The 21,110-nt window shown below is 66.7% G+C and overlaps 3 protein-coding genes across 3 annotated transcripts; 1 reads left to right on the forward strand and 2 right to left on the reverse strand.

The window, feature by feature from the left end:
• Positions 1-654: 654 nt before the first annotated feature.
• On the reverse strand, positions 655-2,991 carry LOC136369129 (collagen alpha-1(I) chain-like). Its single transcript, XM_066331796.1, has one exon. The coding sequence runs from the start codon at positions 2,989-2,991 to the stop codon at positions 655-657; it is 2,337 nt and encodes a 778-aa protein (XP_066187893.1).
• On the forward strand, positions 2,555-12,198 carry DTX1 (deltex E3 ubiquitin ligase 1). Its single transcript, XM_066331172.1, is given in 10 exon segments — positions 2,555-3,040; positions 3,042-3,249; positions 6,786-7,446; positions 9,331-9,392; positions 9,493-9,654; positions 9,870-9,931; positions 10,034-10,192; positions 10,774-10,935; positions 11,013-11,102; positions 11,633-12,198. Coding segments are annotated over 10 exon segments (1,842 nt in total). The 5' UTR covers positions 2,555-2,989; the 3' UTR covers positions 11,858-12,198.
• On the reverse strand, positions 12,162-20,873 carry LOC136368782 (rasGAP-activating-like protein 1). The gene is made up of 21 exons (XM_066331171.1): positions 20,809-20,873; positions 19,564-19,620; positions 19,362-19,475; positions 19,207-19,268; positions 18,985-19,114; positions 18,135-18,216; positions 17,884-18,021; positions 17,585-17,673; positions 17,366-17,483; positions 17,130-17,283; positions 16,892-16,956; positions 16,699-16,811; positions 16,369-16,561; positions 16,131-16,268; positions 15,111-15,255; positions 14,806-14,981; positions 14,103-14,240; positions 13,465-13,600; positions 13,283-13,382; positions 12,779-12,843; positions 12,162-12,406 (listed from the first exon to the last, which is right to left on the reverse strand). The coding sequence occupies exons 1-21, from the start codon at positions 20,871-20,873 to the stop codon at positions 12,174-12,176; spliced, it is 2,511 nt and encodes an 836-aa protein (XP_066187268.1). The 3' UTR covers positions 12,162-12,173.
• Positions 20,874-21,110: the final 237 nt, after the last annotated feature.

A 21,110-nucleotide genomic window follows, 5' to 3' on the forward strand; every position in this document is an offset into this window, starting at 1 on the left:
TGCCACGTCACGTGCCCGAAGCCACCAGGTGGCACTGCGAGGCCACCGCGGCCATCGCTGCCTGGCCCCCAGCCAACCCCAACCCTGACCCCAAATCTGTCCCTCCATGGGCACAGCCACAGTGACAACTCCCCCATTCCCAGATCTGTCCCCAAATCTGCCCCTCCATGGGCACAACCAGAATGACAACGCTCCTGTCCCCAGATCTGTCCCCAAATGCCTCTCCCATGGGTACAACCCCAGTGTCACTTCCCCTGTCCCCAAACCTGTCCTGCCATGGGCACAGCCATGACAACTCTCCTGCCTCCAGATCTGTCCCTGCATGATCTCAGCCAGAGTGACAACTCCCATCCCAGGTCTGTCCCCAAATCTCTCCCACGGCGGGCAGAGCCACGGGTTCTTGGGCTGAAGGTGGCAAATACTGAGGTGCCTTCGTGGCCTCCTGCCACCTCCTGTGCCTCAGTTTCCCCACAAAGCTGAGGGACAGTGTCCAAGCAGGGTGGTACACCTGGGGGACAACCCCCCATGGGGACATCTAGCGTGTGTCCCCAGTGTGTGTCCCTGGTCTCCCATGCGTGTCCCTGCTGTGGGTGCTCAGTCATGGTGGGCGTCCCTTGTCCTGGTGTGTGTCCCCGCTGTGGATGCCCACAGCCACTACAGGTCCCCTACACGTCCCAGGACTGTCACCGCAGTGCCCGGTGCGTGTCCCTGGTGTGAGTGCCCGGCCCCGCTGTGGCTGCCCCATCCCAGTACAGGTTCCCGGTGCAGATGCCCGGCCCCAGTCCAGGTCTGTCCGTTGCAGACACTCCAACCCCCGTGAGTGTCCCCGCCGGTCCCGGTGCGTGTCCCCGGTGCGTGTCCCAGCTTCCCCGACCGTGACCCCGCTCCCGAGGCGCGCCTCCGGTGCAGATGCCCGGTTCCCCGTGCGTATTCCCGATCCCGGTGCCCGGTTCCCCGTGCGTATTCCCGATCCCGGTGCAGATACCCGCTCCCCCGTGCGTGTCCCCGCTCCCCGGCGCGCGTTCCCGGCGCGCGTTCCCGCCTCGGGTGCCCGCGGCCGTGCGCGCCGCCGGTGCCGGTGTCGGTGGCTGCCTGGCGCTGGCTGAGCGCTGTCGCCGCCCGGCCCCGCCGCCGCCGCCGCCGCTCCCGGTGCGGCTGCGGGTCCCGGTGCGGCTGCGGCCGCCGGAGGTAACGGCGCGGGGGCCGCGGCTGGGGCGGCGGCGGCCATGGCGGGGCGGGGGGGCGGCTCGGGGGGCGGCGGGACCGGGCACCGGCGGGCTGGGGGATGCCGTGCACGGCGGGGAAGCGGGCACCGGGCTGGGGGAACGAGGCGCCGGAGGGGGCCGGGGCTGCCGCGCCTCGGGGGGAACCGTGCGCCGGAGGGACGGGGGCTGCCGTGCATCGGGGGGGACGGTGCGCCGGGGGGGCACACAACAGGCACCGGGCGGGGGGAGCCTGCCGTGCTCGGGGGTACCGTGCTCCGGGGGCGCCGTGCGCCGGCGAACTGGGGGCTGCCGCCCATCGCGGGGGACCGGCCGCCGCCGGGGTCCCTGCAGCGGGGGGCTGCCGCGCGGCGGGCGGGGTGGACACCGCGCAAGGGGCCAGGCCTGGTCTTTCAACCCCCCCTTTCACGAAGAGCAGCCGGGCCCCGGTTTGGGGGGGCTCTTGTCCCCGGGGATCGTCCCCGCCGCGCGGCCCGGGGGGGCTCGGGGCTGCGGTGGGGGTCCCCCCCCGTCCGCGGGGCTCGGGGTCACGGCGGGCGCGGGGCCGGGCGCACACGCGTGTGGGGTGCGCGGTGCGTGTGTGCACGGCCGAGCCGGTGCGTGTGGCCGCGTGTGTGTCCGCGGGGGGGTTGTTGTGCTGCCGCGGCTCCCCGTGTCCGTCCGCGCGCCCGTGGCGGTCCCGCTGTCTGTCCGTGTCACCGGCCGTGCGTGTGCCAGCGCGTGTGCCCGTGTCTCTCCGTGGCAGTGTGTCTGTGTGTGCCCGGCCGCGGCCGTCCCTCTGGCTGCCGCCTGTTTGTGCAGCCGATCCCCCTTGCCCGGGCCCCCACCCGCCGCCGTGGGGCTGGGGGCTGCCGTGGGCGGGCTCGGGGCCGGCGGGGAGCGGGGGGCCGGGATCACCCCCAGCCCGATGCCTGCAGTGCAGATCATAAATCAGCGGCGGCTGGAGCGGGAGCCGGGGCCCGCGGGCTCCCCGGCACCCAAAGCACCGGCGCGGGGAGCGATGAGGTTTCCCGGGCTCGCGGGACCCCCAGCAGCCCCCCAGGGCAGTCAGCAGGGTGGCCTGTCCCCCGCTGTCCCCGTTGTCCCCTCTGTCACGCTGGAGGCCAGCAGCCGGCCGGGGCTGGCAAGCAGCCCACGCTGCCAGGGCTGCGGGCACCGCGGCCTCGCTGCCCGCCGGCTCGGCGGGGCCATGGGGACGCTCCCCCAGCTGCCACCCGCCCCGCGGTACCCGGGGTGACCCGCGCTGTGGCCCTGTTTTGCAGGTGACACCCCCCTCAGTTGCCACCAGTGACGTGCCGGGCGGCGGGGACAGCTGTGGAGCAGCCGAGGACGTAGGCTGAGCAGCAGGACACGAGGAGGAAGAGGAGGAGTGGGTGTCTCGGGGACAGCCCCGTGGCTGTGTGTCCCCACCACCGTTCACGGACACCGCCGCCCTCCAGCCGACGCGGTCCGCGAGGTCCCGGTGGCTTTTTGGAGCCTGAGCCCTGCCGGCACCGCGGGGAGGAGGAAGAGCCGGGGAAGACGTGCCGGGTGATGGATGGCCCCAGCCCCGCGCGGCGGCCTCGGGGGAGCGGCACCGGGCGGCTCGGGGAGCTCGGGGACCTGGCTGGCAGCACCCGCCTCTGCAGAGCCCCGCAGCGCCGGCTCCGCTGAGCTCCGGAGCCCGCAGCCGGCCGCAGCCGGGAGGAGGATTTGGAGGGGCCCCGGGTGACCCCCGCGTCCCCGCGCCGGGGGATGGTGCGGGGCTGAGCCGCCGTCCCCCGGGCATGGCACGGCAGAGCTCGGGGGCCATGCTGCCCTCGGGGGGCCTGGGGTTCCCCCCCCCAAAACCTGGCCCGCGTGGTGGTGTGGGAGTGGCTGAACGAGCACGGGCGCTGGCGGCCCTACTCGGCCGCCGTGTGCCACCACATCGAGAACGTGCTGAAGGAGGACGCCCGTGGCAGCGTGGTGCTGGGACAGGTCGATGTCCAGCTGGCACCCTACGTCATTGACCTCCAGTCCATGCATCAGTTCCGGCAGGACACGGGTAAGGGGTTGGCACTGAGCCAGGAACATCTGGCCATCCGGCCATCCTTCCATCTGGCCATCCTTCCATCTGTCCGTCCGTCCATGCAGCTGTCCATCCACACAGCCATCGCTCTTCCTCTCTCTCCTTCCATCCATCCATCCATCCATCCATCCATCCATCCATCCCTCCATCCATTCATCATCCTTCCTTCCTTCCTTCCTTCCTTCCTTCCTTCCTTCCTTCCTTCCTTCCTTCCTTCCTTCCTTCCTTCCTTCCTTCCTTCCTTCCTTCCTTCCTTCCTTCCTTCCTTCCTTCCTTCCTTCCTTCCTTCCTTCCTTCCTTCCTTCCTTCCTTCCTTCCTCCTTCCTTCCTTCCTTCCTTCCTTCCTTCCTTCCTTCCTTCCTTCCTTCCCTCCTCCCTCCCTCCCTCCCTCCCTCCCACTGGTACATCCCTCCCTCCCTCTGTCCTTCCATCCCACTATATTTCCATCCATCCTTCCATCTTTCCCTCCTTCCTTCCATCCCTCCATCCTCTCACCAATCCCTTCATCCCTCCCCTGTCCCTGTGTGTGTCTGTCGTTCCATTCATCCGTGAATCTGTCACTTCGTGTCTCTTTGTCATTCCATCCATCCATCCATCCATCCATCCATCCATCCATCCATCCATCCATCCATCTATCCATCCATCCTTGCCTCACTTCTTCCCTGACAGTATATCTCTACTTATTCATCCATCATTTCCCTCCTTCCCTCCCTCCTTCCTTCCTTCCTTCCCTGTGTATCTCTAGTCATTGGTCTGTCCCTTCATTCCTGTATCCCTCCATCCCTCCATCTGTCCATCCATCTGTTCCCTCACTCTCCAGGGCTCCTGTCCCCTCACGGGTCCCTCCAGGCTCCTCCAGCCCTTTCCTTTCCCATGCGCCATGGAGCCCCACCCCAGAGGGACATGTCCCCACACCCTTCCATGCCCTGTCCCCTCTGTGGGGTGCTGTGGTGTGTCCCGTTGTCCCGCCATCTCCTCATCTTTCCCTCCAAGCTGCTCCATCCCCAGGGAGGTGGGGAGGCCCCAGTTTGGGCACTGGGAGCAGTGCTGGGCACTGGGACGGTTGCAGCTGTGCCGGTTGGTGCTGCGGCAGCGCATCCAGGCCACGTGTCCTGTGGGAAATCAGAGCTGGTCCCGGGCTGGGACCAAGCCCAGACCCCGTTAAACACGTCCCCGTCACGGTGTGACCCATTAAAGCAGCACGTGCTGGCTGTGCTGTGGGGGATGCTCCGTTCTGGGTACATCCCTGCCCATCCCTGCATCCCTCCCCAGGGCAGGCTCTGGTCCAGGCCGGGCAGAGCAGGCAGGGGACCTGCACACATCAGGTGACACCCTCTGGACACGCTTGGGGACACCCCACAGCGAGACCCCCATGGTGGTGCCACCTCAGCCCAGCCGCTGATGCCACCATTCCTAGTCCCCAGCGATGCCAAATGACCCCGAGTGTGGATGTGGCTCCTGCCATGGGCTGGAGACTGAGGTGGGGACCAAAGCAGGGACCTGCCACCTTCCTCTGCTGTCCATCCTGGCTCTGAATCCATCTCCAGCCGGTCACGGACTTGGCAAAGGGCAGCTTGGCACCTGCAGCCCTGAGTCAGCGAGGACGTCGGCGCGACCTGGAGGGTCCACGCTGACTCAGAGCTGCGGGAGCCACCGGGACACCCTGGCTGTCCCCACGCCACCTCCTGCCAGCTTTGGCCAGGACCCATCCTCTGACAGCAGCTGGCATCACATCCATGGCCACAGTGCTGGGTATTCCTTGGGGACGTGTCCCTGTGGTGGGGCCATAAATGGATTTGGGGTGACAAAACAACTCTTCCCAGGATGTCCCTGGGTACCACAGTCCCTGTACCAGCAGGACTTGGGGACAGGGATGCTGAGAGAGGGACCTCGGTGTCCCCAGGGATGTCGTGGCAGGGGGTGTGGCCATTGTCCTCAGCACTATGGTCTCCGTGTGCCCCATCCCTGTATCCATCTCTACCCATCCTCTCTTCCCCAGGCTGAGGCCCAGGGTTTGAGCTCTCACGTGGCTCGTGATGCTCAGGGACAGGAGGGTCCCCTGAGCTGAGGGTGCTTCTGGTGCCTGCTGTGACATGGGGACACAGGGAAGGTTGGCAGGAGGTTGGGGGCTCAGGGGGCTTGGCCCACGCAGTGCCTGGGGACACAAACCCAGTGACAGAGCAAAACGAGGTGACCCCGTTCCAAGAGCGGGGACGTGCGTCCCCTCCGGGTGGCCCTGGGGACACTGGCTTGGCTCTGTGGCTCTGGTGTGGCTGGCAGAGGGGACAGGGGCTGGGGACAGCTGGTGGCCCTTGGGGACCGGGAGCTGCGTGTGCCAAGGGGAATGGGCTGGTCCTCCAGTGATCTCTGGGGGATGCAGGATGTGAGGGGCAGGGGGATGTGGGGTGTGGGATGGGGATGTGGGGTTTGGGATGGAGATATGGGGTTTGGGATGGGGATGTGGGATTTGGGATGGGGATGTGGGGTTTGGGATGGAGATGTGGGATTTGGGATGGGGATGTGGGGTTTGAGATGGAGATGTGGGATTTGGGATGGGGATGTGAGATTTGGGATAGGCTTGTTAGGGGCAGCATGACGTGGGATGCATTTGCAAGGAGCGGCGGGTCTGGGATGTGTTTCTGGGCGCCAGGAGGCCGGGCTGGGAGCTGAGGTGGGGCACAGGACATGGATGTGACGGGATGTGGCCGGGAGCGGGGCTGGAGGGGGGCGGGCAGTGGGGTGCGGGTGGGGGCGGCCCGGAGGCAGCAGTGGGATTTGGGATGTGGGCAGGAGCGGGCAGTGGCCCCCCCGCTCCCCTCCCGAGGCTCGGCAGAGCTGCCTCAGCACAAGGCGGCAGCTGGGGCCTGGCTCCGCTGCCTGATGCGGCCGATGATTAATGACCCTTAATTAGCGCCGTTAATCGAGCTGGGCAAACGGTGCCGGCGAGGGGATAGACAGGCCCCGTGCCGCGGGGGGGGCTCGAGGCGAGGGCTGCGATGCCTCCCCCGACCGCGGAGCTCCGCGGGGGCTGCAGGATCCGGCTCCATCCCAAAGGAGCGGCGAGGGGCCGGCATTTGGCCGTGTTGGACAATCCCTGGCTGTGTCACCGCCAGAGCCAGCAGCTGTCAGGAAACCTCTCCTGACCGGGAAATGCTTCCCCTGGGCCGGGATGGCCACGGGGAGGGGAGCGTGGGGAAGGGCTTGGAGCAGAGGGATGGAAAAAAGCCGGGAAAAGCACAAGGGCTCAGCAGCATCAGCCATCCCGGGGCATCCGGGCCAATGATCCCGAGGGCTGGCAGTCCCAGACACTGTCACCGATGGCAGGTCGAGGGCTGGATCCATCCACAGGGGAGCGCCATCGGGGTGCAGGAGGGACTTTCATGAAGGGGGAGAGCGGCTGTTGCGCCCCAAACCGCCTCTGTCCCTGCGGGATTCCGGGCTGGAAGCTGGACACGGGGATGTCTGTGAGGGTGTGGGTCGCCCCACTGGTGTCACCCCCCCTGTCTCCCCAGGGACCATGCGCCCCGTCCGCAGGAACTTCTACGACCCCTCCTCAGCGCCGGGGAAGGGAATCGTGTGGGAATGGGAGAACGACAACAACTCCTGGACCCCCTACGACATGGACATCTGCATCACCATCCAGAACGCCTACGAGAAGCAGCACCCCTGGCTGGACCTCTCCTCCCTGGGCTTCTGCTACCTCATCTACTTCAGCAGCATGTCCCAAATGAACCGGCAAACGCAGCGCAAGCGGCGGCTGCGGCGCCGCATGGACCTGGCCTATCCCCTGACCATGGGCTCCATCCCCAAATCGCAGTCGTGGCCGGTGGGCGCCAGCACGGGCACGCCCTGCTCGTGTCCCCAGTGCCTGCTGGTCAACAGCACCCGCGCCGCCTCCAACGCCATCCTGGCGTCCCAGCGCCGCAAACTGTACCCCGGCGCCGTCCGCCAGAGCAGCACCTTCGCCGGGGGAACCCTGTGGCCGGCGGGGACGGCGACACCGGCGGTGGTGGCGGGGGGCACGGCCAAGGGGGAAGGGCTGCGGGTGGCCGGCGCGGGGTTCGGCCCCGGGCAGGGTGTGCCCAGCGCGGCGCTGCCCGGCCTCAACAACCTCAACCGGCCCGGCACGCAGCGCGGGGCTGGGCTGGGCGCCAGGGCCACTGTCCCCCCCGGGTAAGCCGGCTGGGCAGGGAGGGGACAACCAGGGTGTCACCGAGGTGGGGGGGGGATGCGGGGATGGGCACACAGAGGCGCAAACCGGTGATGGAGGTGACTCGTCGCCTGCTGTCACCTTGCAAGCAGCCCCAGGTCTTGTGGCGCTGTGTCACCTCCAGCCCCGGGGATGTGGTGGTGGGAGGGACACCTGGGTCACCCTGGGGATGTGGTGGTCCGTGCTGTGCCATGCTGTGCCAGGCCGTGCCACGCTATCCATGGCAGCTGGAGCATTTGGAGTGCCTGGTCCCAGGGAAATGGTGTCCCCAAGGCCAGCATGGGCTGTGTGACCCAGCTCCTGGCCTGATGCCACCAGGGGAGGGCACAGCTGTGGGGAGGGATCACAGCCCCAGTGTCCCTTCCGTGGCGGGAATGATTCAGCAGAGGGGTCCAGGTGGGCGAGCAGACCCCTGGAATTGTGTCCTGGTGGTGTCCCTGTCTTGGCACTCACAGCTCCATGGCTGTGCCCCGTGGTGGGTTGGCCTGGTGTCCCCTCAGGGCTGCCAGCACCAGGCTGGGGGGACAGGTGGGTTCTCTGAGCCCCCAGCAGCTCCTGGCACCATTCCTTCCCCTGCTGACGTCTTGCTTTCACTTCTGTGTGTTGGGCGCTGGGCTGCGCTGTCCTTGTCCCTGTCCCCATCGCTGTCCCTGTCCTGGCACACACTTATGGACAGCGATATCCTGCTGTGGGGCTGGGCCCCGGTTGCTGCCCTGGCCTTGTGTAGGAAGAGGAGCTTTGGGAATGAAGGAAAAGGCCCTCAGACCCAGCTCATGTGGGCTGAGCACTGCTGAACTCATCACTGCCATGGCTGGGGAGGGAAGGGATTTTGGGGTCAAGGAGGGGGGTGAAGGCACTGCTCTGGGCTGTTCCCAGGCTGCTGAGCTGGGCAGCTCCCAGGGCAGGAGCCCTCGGGACTGGGCTTTGTTCCTTCCCTTCCCTTCCCTTCCCTTCCCTGCCTTCCCTTCCCTTCCCTTCCCTTCCCTTCCCTTCCCTTCCCTTCCCTTCCCTTCCCTTCCCTTCCCTTCCCTTCCCTTCCCTTCCCTTCCCTTCCCTTCCCTTCCCTTCCCTTCCCTTCCCTTCCCTTCCCTTCCCTTCCCTTCCCTTCCCTTCCCTTCCCTTCCCTTCCCTTCCCTTCCCAAACCTTCCCTTCCCAAACCTTCCCTTCCCTTCCCTTCCCACATCCATCTCTCCATCCCTCCTTTCTTCCCGCTGTCCATCCCACCCCTATGGACACGTCCCCTTCCAGCCCTGTCCCCGACACACCAGTCCCAGTTCCCCCTGCCCCACACACTGCCCTGGGCACGGTGACACCGGTGCCACCTGCTGCTGGCAGCCCCAGCAGGGTGGGGGTCCCTGAGGAGCACACGAGTGGTGATACGTCCCCACGGGGGTGTGGGACGCGGGTGTCACCATCGGGATACCCTGACAAGGCCCCACCTGGGTCGAGGAGGACATGATGCCACCGGTGCCATTGGGTGCCCAGGGATGGACAGGTGGCACTGGGTGACAGCCCCGTGGGACGGGACAGCGGCTCTCCAAGCTGGTGAGGGGACACCTTGTCCCTGTGGGGAGGACACGGCCTGGGGACAGTGCCAGCAGCCCTCAGGGGACACCCTGCCCTGTGTCCTGTGGGGGAGGACACGGCCTGGGGACAGTGCCAGCAGCCCTCAGGGGACACCCTGGCCTGTGTCCTGTGGGGGATACACTGCCTGGGGACAGTGCCAGCAGCCCTCAGGGGACACTGCCCTGTGTCCTGTGGGGATGCTGCTGCTCTGGGGCCGTGCCATGCGAGGAGGGGACAGTGCCAGCCCGGCTGAGCCCCTTCCTCTCCCATGTCCCTGCAGGGTCCCAGCGCTGCCGGTGAAGAACCTGAACGGCACGGGCCCCGTCCATCCCGCCCTCGCAGGTAAGCGGGGTCCGGCCGGCGGCTGGGTGTCACCGCGGGGTGACACTGCCGGGGGTGGGAAGGACGGACAGACGGACAGACAGGCGCTCTCCCGGCGCAGGGATGACGGGGATCCTCATGTGCGCCGCCGGGCTGCCCGTGTGCCTGACCCGCGCCCCCAAACCCATCCTGCACCCCCCGCCCGTCAGCAAGAGCGATATCAAACCTGTCCCCGGCGTCAACGGCATCTGCAGGAAAACCAAAAAGAAGCAGCTCAAGAAGAGTAAGGAGCCACCAAGGTCCCAGCGGGATCAGGGACAGGGGGCACGTGGAGGGGGAAGTGAGAGACCCCCAAGGGCTTTGCGTGGGGCGGTGCCCATCGCTGCTTTGTGCCACGTGCTGTCCCTATCGTGGTGGCAGGGGGCGGCAGGGCTGTCCCCGACCTGTGGCAGGGGGGTTGTGACACCGCGGGCAGGCTCTTGATGTCGCTCCCCTCAGGTAAGACCCCCGAGGACGTGGTGCGCCGCTACATCCAGAAGGTGAAGAACCCCCCGGATGAGGTGAGTGGGGGGTTGGGGGGCTCCGGGAGGCTCAGGCAGGGGACGGGCAGAGAGCCGGCGGTGACCCCTCATCCCCCCGGCTGCTGATCGCCCTCCCGGCAGGATTGCACCATCTGCATGGAGCGACTGGTCACCTCCTCCGGCTACGAGGGCGTGCTGAGCCCCAGGGGCATCAAGCCGGAGCTGGTGGGCAAGCTGGGCAAGTGTGGGCACATGTACCACCTGCTGTGCCTGCTGGCCATGTACAACAACGGCAACAAGGTCAGCGGCGCCCCGGGGCCGGGTGGGCGCTGGGGTGGGCGCCAGGGGTGCTGGGGGGTTCTTGAGGGGCTGCTGGGGAGTGTTGGGTGCGTGCTGGGGTGTTCCAGGTGGGTGTTGGATGGGTGCTGGGTGGGTGCTGGGTTTGTACTGGGTGTTGGGTGGTTCCAGGTGGGTGCTGGGTGGGTGTGAGGGTTTCTGGGTGGGTGCTGGGAAGGGCTGGAATGTTCCAGGTGGGTGCTGGGCGAGTGCTGGGGTGGGGTTTAGAGGGTGTTGGAGTGGGTGTGGGTGCTGGGTGTGTTTTGGGGAGTGCTGAGGTCGTCTCAGTGGGTGCTGGGTGGGTGTTGGGGAGTGCTGGAGTGTTCCAGGCGGGTGCTGGGTGGGTGTTGGGGAGTGCTGGAGTGTTCCAGGCGGGTGCTGGGTGGGTGTTGGGGAGTGCTGGAGTGTTCCAGGCGGGTGCTGGGTGGGTGTTGGAGAGTGCTGGAGTGTTCCAGGCGGGTGCTGGGTGGGTGTTGGGGAGTGCTGGAGTGTTCCAGGAGGGTGCTGGGTGGGTGCCACCCCTGATGCCCACGCGGTGTCCCCAGGATGGGAGCCTGCAGTGTCCCACCTGTAAGGCCATTTACGGCGAGAAGACGGGCACGCAGCCCCCCGGGAAGATGGAATTCCACCTCATCCCTCACTCCCTCCCGGGATACACCGACTCCAAAACCATCCGGATTGTCTACGACATCCCCACCGGCATCCAGGTGAGGGCAGAGCCCCGGGCGGGCTGTGAGCCCTGCCCGGTGTCCCCCACTCACCCCCTGTGTCCCCACCCACCCAGGGCCCGGAGCATCCCAACCCCGGCAAGAAATTCACGGCGCGAGGCTTCCCACGGCACTGCTACCTGCCCGACAACGAGAAGGGCAGGAAGGTGAGGCTGCGCTGGGCTGAGGAGAGGAAGGATAGCAGGGCTGGAATGAGATAGGATGGCACGGAGTGGGAAGGGATGGGGTCATAGGAGGTGGATGGGATGGGGTGGGGAAGGTATGGGATGGAATCGTTGGGAATGGAGTGGGATGGGATGAAAAGAGGAGTAAGGATGGGATGAGATGGGAAGAGAAAGAACAGGGAGGATAGAATTGAAAGGGGTGAGATGGGGTGGGATGGGATGGGATGGGATGGGATGGGATGGGATGGGATGGGGTGGGGTGGGATGGGGTGGGATGGGATGGGGTGGGATGAGGAGGCTGCAGCTCCACTGGGATGGGGTGGGGGGTACCACAAGGAAGGGTGGCATCCTGTGGGCACCGTGCTGGGGCTGAATCCCCCCTGGGGGGCTGAGGCTGTGCTGTGCCGGGGGAGGAGGTGCCGGGCCGTGCCGGGCTGTGCCGGGCTGTGCCGGGCCGTGCCGGGCCGTGCCGGGGCTGCCGGGTGGCCGAGCCATCGCCGTGCCCGCCGCAGGTGCTGAAGCTGCTGATCGTGGCCTGGGACCGGCGGCTCATCTTCACCATCGGCACCTCCAACACCACGGGCGAGTCGGACACAGTGGTGTGGAACGAGATCCACCACAAGACCGAGTTCGGCTCCAACCTGACGGGGCACGGCTACCCCGACCCCAACTACCTGGACAACGTCCTGGCCGAGCTGCTGGCCCAGGGCGTGTCCGAGGCCACCCTGAAGGACTGAGGCCGGGCTCAGGGGCTCCCCGAGCCCCCCGGCCCCGCCCGTGCCACCTCCGCCTGCGCCGCTTCACCGCAGCCCCGCCCGGCGGGCTCCCCCCGGTCCCGGGCCACCCGGTGCCACCCACCGCGTGTCCCCGTGTGCGTCTGTCTGTCTGTCTGTCGCCCCGTCCCGTCCCGGCTCGCCCCGCTCTCGTGGCGATAGCGTCGTGGTCTTTTTTCTACCCGTGGCCTCTTTGCGCGTCTGTGCCACCCGTGTCACCCGTGTCACCCGCCGCTGCCCCAGGGAGCCGCGCACAGCCGGTGCCATGTACATCTCTGTGTTACAGAATACACCCCGTGCCGGGCTGCCGTCCCCGCGTCCCCTCTGTGTCCCCACCGGCGTCCCCGCCCCTCCCGGGCTGGGCTGGGGAGGCGAGGCTGGGGCGTGCCGGGGGTCTCGGGGCACGGAGGGGACTCGGGGCTGGCTCTGGGGTCTCCTGGCGGTGGGCGAAGGCGTCGTGGGCGATGTCCAGGTCCCGCAGCACCTCCTGCAGCCTGTCCCCAACGGGGCCCCCTGCACCCCAGGGTGGGGTCAGTGCCCGGCACCCACCCGCAGCCCCCAGCCCCCTGCCAGCGCCCCTGGCATCCACCCGCAGGCATTTCCCCCGCAAAGCCCCGCATCCATCCCCGACACCCACCCGTGGTGTCCCCACAGCCCCCACAGCCGTCCCCTACCCCTAACACGCCCCTACCCCGTGCCGCGCCACCCGCCAGCCCCCCGGCCTGCGCGTGTCCCCGTGTCCCCCATCCGTGTGTATGTGCTGTCCCCTCGTGGAGGGAGCCAGTGCAGCGCTCTGTGGTGCTCGCAGGGGTCTGCGGGCGCTGCCGGCCTGTGCCAGCCCCCACCCCATGGGGGTCCCCCCACCGCCCGCGGGGCTCCCCGTACCTGCCTGGCCCGGGCAGGGTGGCCCGGCCACCACACTGCCCACGGGACCTCCGGCCAGCGCTGCCCTGCAGGACAGGGACCCTCAGGACACTCCCCCTGCCCTCCAGCACCCAAAGGACCCCGGGATTCCCAGCTCCCACCGTCCTGGGGGACAGGGACCTCAGGACATCCCACCCTCTCCACCAGCACCTAAATGTCCTCTGGATCCCTGTGGCACCCTCTGGAGCCCTGGTCCCCACCACCCTGCAGGACAGGGACCCTTAGCAGGCTGTCACCATGCCTGTCAGCACCCAAAGGACCCCGGGACCCCCAACTCCCACTGTCCTTGGGGACAGGGACCCTCAACGCGCTGCCACCCTGCCCACCATCACCTAAAGGACCCTCAGGACTCCCATATTTGCCCTCAGGATTCCCAATCCCCACCAGCCTGTGGAACAGGGACCCGCAGCAGCTTCCCGCCAGTACCCACCCGTCCCCCGGGACCCCCCTGTCCCCCGGGCTCACCGCAGGTGCCCGTAGAGGCTCTGTGCTGCCACCGCGGTGTCCCCGAGGTCGCTCCACTCTCCCAGCACCACCGTGCCGTGGGTACGGCTGCACCCGGGCGCTGCCAACGACAGCAGTGGGGACACGGGGACACCAACACCCCCCTCCCGGGCACCCCGACCCCGGGGGACCCCCACTCCTACCGGCACGGGTGGGCTGCAGGCAGCAGGTCCAGCGGCGGGAGCGGAAGGTGCCGGGGTGGCACGTGGGCAGCATGTCCCTGTTGGCGCTGGTGGCCTGGCGCAGAGCCCACAGCCACTGCCACAGCTCCGGAGCGCTCTGCGGGGACAGCAGGGACAGGGGTACCCGCGGGCACCCGGGGCTGGGCGCTGCCAGTGCGGGGGAGGAGGAGGAGGAAGGGATGGGCACCAGGGCTGGGGGACACGGGTGACAGTTTGGTGGCAAAACTGCCCCGGAGGAAGTGAAGGGAGATGACGCTGCAGGAGCCAGGGTATCCCAGTGCTCCCAGTACAAACAGGGCTGGCACCTCAGTAACCCCAGTAGGGAGATGGTTGGATATCCCAGTGATCCCAGCATCCCAGAGCTGGCACCCCACTGACCCCAGTACGGCCTGGGTAGAACACCCCAACTTCCCCAGTAAACCCAGTTAGCTCCCTGACCCCAGTGCTCCCAGTACAGCAGGTGCCTGGGAACAGCTGGATTTGGGACCATTCCCATTGTCCCACGGGGGTGCCCGTGTCTGGGTGCTGGGGAGGGGGTCCCTCTGTGGCAGGGGCTTCCTGGCATTTTTGGGATGCGGGGACAGGGTTGGGTCACTCACCTTGCACTGGAGGTAGGTGGTGTGGAGCTGCCCGGTGTCATCCTGTGCCACAACCTGCAGGACGTGGGGGTGCTGGAAGGTGCCCTTGTCCACCTGCTCCACTGCCTGGATCTGCTCCACTGGGATGGAGCTGAGCACCTGGGGACCCCCAAATACCCCAAAATGTGTGCACCCACGTCTGTATCCCTCACCCACTCCACCGGGATGGAGCCGAGCACCTGGGGACCCCCAAACACCCCAAGATGTTAGTCCATGTTCAAATTGCTCACTCACTCCACCGGCGTGGAACAGTGCACCTGGATATCCCCAAATACCCCAAAATATGTGCCCATGTCCATATCCATTACCCATATCCATGGAATACCTGGGGAACCCCAAACACCCCAAACCAAATGGACTCACATCCATATCTCCCCTTGTTCCATTGGGATTGACCAGCTCACCTGGATACTCCCAAACATCCCAAAATATGCGCCTATGTCCATATCCCCATTCACTCCACTGGGATGGAGCAGCTCACCTGGATACCCCAAAACACCCCAAAAGATGTGCCCACACCTGTACCCCCCACCTGCTGCACAGGTGCAGGCACAGGGATGCAGCAGCACAGCTGGATATGCACAAACACCCCAAAATATGTTCCCACGTCCTTCCTCCCCACCCTGGGGACCTGGCTTAGGGTGGGGGTCGGGGGAGCACCCACCTGCCCCCCGGGGGTCTTGGCACAGGCCAGGGCCTGGGTGCTGAGCCTGAAGTGCCTCTTCTTGAAGGCGAAGCGGGGCAGCAGTGCCACCCCCCCGTCCAGGCAGGTGTGCAGGGGACCCTCCTTGATGGTGGCCGAGGGCTGGGAATGTCCCTGTGGCACTGGCGCCTCACCCACTGCAGGGAGGGAGGGAGTGGTGTCATCCCAAATGCCACCACAGCCCGAGGGTGCTCCCGGCAGCAGCAGGGTGATGCCACTGGCCCGGCACCAGCAATGTCCCGTCCCTGCCCGCTGTCCCCGCTCACCCTCGGGGCTCTCCACGGTGACCAGGGCATCCAGGAAGGCCCGGACACGGGTGACACTGGGCGGGAGGACGGCGTTCAGCGGGGCCATCCATGGCTCCTTGCCGTGCCCCAGCTGCAGCCCCAGGTTCCCGATGGTCTGCAGTGCCTGTCCCACACAGGGAAGGGGTCACACTGCTGTGTCCCTTCTGGTGTGACCCCCCCTGGACCCCCTTGGCTGCTCCCCTGCACCCCGAGGGCTCAAGGGTTGGGGTGGGAAAAGTGGAGCAGCTGGAGGGGTGATGGGACCCAACTTCTGCTCCTGTGCCATGCCCAGCTTGTGGTGGCACAGCCTGAGGACAGGCAGGACTGGCCTCAAGTGGCACAGGAAGGAGCCAGCCCATGGTGTGTGGGGCAGGGGCAGGAATAGCTCTGCCCTCCTTGAGGTCCCCATCATTCCCTGGGGTTTCTGTCCCTCCCCAGGGTCTCCTGCCTTTTTTGCCTCCCCATTCCTTGTGGGTTCCCATCTTTCCACAGGGTCCACATCCCACAAGAGTCTCTGTCCTTCCTGAGGTTTCTCTCTGAAGTCCCAAACCCTCCCTGGACTCCCCATCCCTCCTCACAATCCTCGTCTCTCCCAGCTGTCCCCATCCCTCTGCAGGTCCCTCACCCACCCCAAGGGTCCCCATTCATCCCCAAGGATCTCTCTCCAAGGGTTCCCATCCCTCCCTGGAGTTCCCATCCCTCCTCAGGATCCCTATCCGTCCCCAAGGATTCACATCCCTCCCTGGGACTCCCACCCTCCCTAAGGATCCCCATCCCTCCCCAGGCTCCCCAACCCTCTCCTGTGGTTCCCATCCCTCCCCAGGTCCTCCACCCTTCCCAGGGTCCCTATCCATGTCAAGGCTTCCTACTCCTCCCCAAGGTTCTCATCACTCCCCAGGTCCCTCACCCTCCCCAAGGGTCCCCATTCATCCCCAATGTCCCCATCCCTCTCTCTCTGAGGTCCCCACCCCTCTCTGGTGTCCCCACCCTTTCCCCCACCTTGGCGAGCAGCAGGAGCGTGCGGCCGGTGCAGGGCTCCGCGTGCTGCTCCCGGAGCCTGAACAGCTTCGGGGTGAGCACAGCGGGAGCGAAGAAGCGAAGGAACAGAAACCCACTGATGGAGAAGTACCGGACCTCCTGGATGGGTTCAGGGACAGGGTTGGGGACAGCGACAGCTCAGAGCTTGGGCTGGTGGTCCTGGGGTTGTGCAGACCCCCAGCCCCACTGTGGGCCCCACCTCGTGCGGTGCCAAGGGGAATCGCTCCTCCACCCGCCTGCGGAGCTGCTTGAAGGCCACTCTCATGGGGAGGGGACACTTGTCTACTGAGCCCACAATGGCATCGATGATGTCCCCCAGGTAGCCCTTCAGCAGCTCCAGGCTGCTCTCCTGCACCTGTGCCTCCAACAGGGACCCCTTGAAGGAGATCCTCCTGTGGGGACATCGCTGGGTCAGGGACACCAGGAACAAGCCAAAAGTGACCCATGGGCTCAGCAGCAATAGGTGTCCCTTTCCTGCAGGGACATTTCAGGTGCCCTGTGCCTCTCCCAGACATCCACCTGTGCCCACCTGCCCCGGCTCAGCTCTATCTTACTGGGGTCCAGCTCCACATATTTCTTCTCCTCAAAGATGCGGTTCACCACTGGCTTCAGGACCTCATGCAGGTAGGGCAGCCCCACCACCTGCAAGGGGTGAGAAGGCACCCTCCTTGTCCCCAAACGCCCTGCTGAGACATCATGGAGGTGTCCCTTCCCAGCCTCACCTTCATGAACTGCTCCATGGATTTGGAGGCCAGCGAGTTGGAGCGGAAGAGGGTGTTGGGATCAGCTGGAAGAGCACAGAGGCTGTGTCAAGGGGGGCACAGGTGACATCCCTGGTGTGCCCAACCCCAGGGACATATGGCACCTTTCCTGCCTCCCCCTTGGTGGCCTCACTCTTTCTCCATGGGGATCTCGAGGACCCCTGGCTTGGGGTTTCTTGATGTGGCCCCGGGCACTTACTGGTCCTGGCCAGCTCGCGGGTGGTGAGGTAGTCCAGGAGGGGCACAGCCAGCCCCTGCTCTGAGAAGATCTTCACCAGTTGGGTGGCCACGTCCTGCCGGCTCTCCCCTGAGGTCACCTCCTCCAGGACAGCCAGCGCTGTGCCCTCAGGGGACTGTGGGGAGGGCAGGGTGGGCACAGCGAGGCCTGTGCACTGGGGTGGTCACCCCAAAGTTCCCCGCAGCCCCAGAACCCACCTGGGCCGGGCAGAGGATGGGCTCGGTGAGGAGCTGGATGAGGGGCTGGTAATGGTGCTGGGGCAGGACTGTGTCCTCCAGCAGCCTCACTGCCAGCCTCAGGGCACCCAGCTGTCCCCTGCAATGACACTGGGAGGCTCACACAGGTCCTGTGCCCCCCATGGGAGCCACCTTGTGCTGCCTTGGCCACAACCTCCTGTCCCCTCTTCCTGCACTCACCTGTGGTCCTCGGTGGTGCTGGAGAAGGGCAGGAGCTGGAACCAGCCCCTGGTGGGGCCCGGGCAGAGGGTGTCCAAGAAGAACTCGACCTGGGGGACAGAGGCAGGGTCTGGATGGGGGGACACATGTCAGCCCCCAGTGCTGCACCTCCTTGGGGACAGCCCAGAACACGCAGGGTGTGCATGTGGCACTGTCACCATCCCGGTGGGTCCTGACCTGCGGTCACCCAGACCCCACACTGGGGTTGCAGCGGTGCCCCCAGGACCCTGCCCCATTCCGGTGTGCCCCCAGGTCCTCACCCGCCCCAGGAAGTCGTTCTTGCCCACGATGTCCCAGTCCCAAACCTCCACGCTCAGCACAGCCTCTCCCAGCTCCCCTTCTGGCAGCTCGAACTCCAGCACTTCATCCCAGTGCGGGAAGCGGGTTTTTTTAATCACCTGCTGGGCACAGGGACCGGTGGCCGAGGGCTGTCTGAGGGTTCCTGTGGGTGCCTGAGCCTCCTGGGCCCGTGGGGGTCGGGTGTCACACCCAGCACCCAGCACTGACTCACCGCTGTGTCCAACGTGTGCCCGCAGCACGACACCCGCCCAAAGGGGTCCGAGGAGCCCGAGGGGTCCCGGGGGGCCAGGTCCCTGTGAGGACATGGGGGCCAGCGGGGCACAGTGGGCAGGGGGTTTGTCCCCCACGGTCCCTGCAGCCCCACGTGCCCCCTTTGTTCCAGCTCGCCTGGGCACATGGGGCAGCCCGCAGGAGCCAGGGGATGCTGGGGACACCGTGCCCCATTTCCAGGGGAGCCCTTCCTCCTCCAGTCCCCAGTGAGGGTGCTGCCGTCCCTCCTGGCTGTCCCCATGGCCACCCTGTCCCCGTGGCCATCCTGTTGCCTTGGTAGCCGCTTTGGTTGCCATGGCAGCGGGATGCTGCCTCTGCCGGCTGCTCCATCTGTCTGCTGTGTGTGTCTGCGTGCGTGTCACCGTGTGCGTGTGTGTGTCCCTGTGCACTCTAACACGCGTGCACACACTTGTACACACAGCTACACCCCCAAAACCCAGACGGGCAGCCTGAGCCGTGCCTCAGTTTCCCCACATTTTGAAACCAAAAGGCAAAAACATAGTGTGAGAGCCAACGACTCTGCTGGGGACCAACCCTGGGTATTCCATGGCGCTCCTGTGCCCCTGTCCCCAAGCAGGGATGGCAGCACATTTCCCACTGACCCCCCATGGCATTGTCCCCCGTGGGTTGGCACTACTGATGTCCTCAACCTGGTGCAGCGAGGATCCTTCTGAGCGTGGAAGGGGAGGACAAACCCCGTGCCACCACTGTCCCCATCCCCTCCTCTCCCCCCTCCCGCCAAAAGAAGACCCCGTGGTGGTCGCAGCCCCCGGAGCTGCCAGCCCCCCGACCTGGCCTCGATGAGGTGGCAGCGCAGCACCCGCGGGTGGCCCTGCTCGAGGACTCCCAGCTCCAGGTGGATCTCGCCCTGAACCTCCTGGTCGGGGTTCACAGGTGCCAGGCTGAGCCAGCGGTCAACGCCTGCCGAGGGGACAGCGTGGGGACAGTGTGGGCACCCCATGGTGCCAGGGTGGGTCCCGCTGTCCCCCTATCCCACCGTGCCCCCCACTCACCCCGCGGCTCGGCTGAGATCTGCTGGTGGCTGAGCGAGACCTTGCCAATGACATCGTCCTGCCTGTGAGAGAACAGACACAGCAGGACACTGCTGGGGACCTGCCACCCCTCGGGGGGGTCCCCAGAGCCCACTCTGCCCGTGTTGTCCCCCTACCCAATGGTGTCTTCATCCAGCACGTAGATGGTGAGGCTGTGGAACCCACGGGGCAGAAGCAGCGTGATTTCCTCACCCCAAAAAGGGTTCAGGCTCTTCCACACCGTGGCCGTCCTGCCGGGATAGCAGAGGTGGTTTCCCCCCCAGGGAAGATCCTCCAGCCCTGCATGTCCCCTCCCAGCGTGGGACAGTGTCCCTGTACCTGGCCACCACCTCGTTGTCCACCTTGACCACGCAGTAGGGATCGCTGGAGCCGGACCTGGGCAGAGGATGGGGGTGCCCTGGGTCAGCTCCACTCGGGAATCTCCCCCCGCCCTCAAACCCCGACAGTGAAACCCCAGCCCCGAGGGTTGCCGGGTTGCCCGGTCTCAGCCTGGTCCTGCAGCTGACACCGGGATGGGGACATCCCTTGACTCCCTCTGTGGGTCACCCCGAGCCATCGCCGCATGTCCCTGTGCCACCCACCCGCGGGTACCGCTGCCTGTCCAGCAGCACAGCACAGCCCGAGTCTCTGTGACAACCCACGGGGCCAGGGTGACACCGGTCCAGGGTTTTTCACCGGGAGCACAGGATGGAGGGGTGAGGGGTGGATCCAGGGATCATCCACTCGGACCCTGCAGAGCCCCTTTCTGCTGGTTTATGGCAGCTGGAGCAGCACCAAGGAGTGCTGGCCCTGGGGTGCTGCTGGAGCCCCAAATCCCCAGGAGGTGCTTCCACAAGGATTGGGACCCCGAGATGGATGAGGGAGGTGAGCGCACTCTCTGTCCCTGCCACGGGACGGGAAACGGGAGCAGCTCACCCCGACCCCCTCTGCAGCCCCACGACAGCCCCAAGCTGGGTTTGGGGGCGCTGGAGCGACACTGGGCACCCGGTCATTGTGCAGATCGGCCGCTGTGCCCAGACCCCCGCAGCGGCACACCCAGAGCGGCGCCCGGGGGCAGAAGCTGAGGCAGGGACACGGCCCCGTTCCCGCGTGCCCGGCCCTGGGAGCGGCCGGCGGTGCCAAGCTGGCACATCCGGAGGTACCCGGGACTGCCAGCTCCGCTGAGCCGTGTCCCCGGGGCAGGAGCGGCCGGGGGTCCCCCTGCACCCCCCCGCCCACCACCCCACCCCCCAAAAGGCGCAGATGCCCAGCAGGGGTGGGGGTGCAGGGGCTGTGCCCCCCAGGGTCACCCCCAGGCTTGGGGGGATCCTCTGTGCCCACCCTGCTGGGGGGCACGAAAGGGGTGCTAAAGGGCTTGGGGGGGTCGCACATTCCTGGGGAATGGGGGGGCCTGGCAGTCCCTGCACACCCCAGATCCTCACTTCGGGGGTAAGGGGTGAAAGCGGAGCCCCCCAAACCTGTACGGAGAGAAGAACACCCAGGAGGGGCAGAGCGCCCAGCAATCCCTCCCCGCCACATCTCCCGGAGTGGGTCTGGGGAAATTGAGACCCCCGAGCCACTCACACGTCCTTGGCGGGCAGGTCCTTCCCCTCCAGCACCCGGCAGCGCAGCGAGGTGGTTTTGGCCATGCCGGCCAACTTCAGACTCCGCGGTGGGCACTTGAGGGGCTCCGATGTGTGCCCGGGGGTGCCCCGAGCCCCCGCACAGCGCCGGCGGGGCTGCCAGCACCGGCCTCGCCCTCCGCCGGCGCCGCTCCTCGCCGCGCTTCTTCCTCTTTCCTCTGCTCCGTTGTTTTTGTTGCCGCTTCCCACCTGCGCCCGAGCCGCGGGCGACAGTCCAGGCGGGCACACGGAGGAGCGGAGGAG

Source organism: Sylvia atricapilla, chromosome 17 (assembly GCF_009819655.1).
Source record: "Sylvia atricapilla isolate bSylAtr1 chromosome 17, bSylAtr1.pri, whole genome shotgun sequence".
In the NCBI taxonomy this organism is placed as follows: Eukaryota; Metazoa; Chordata; class Aves; order Passeriformes; family Sylviidae; genus Sylvia; species Sylvia atricapilla.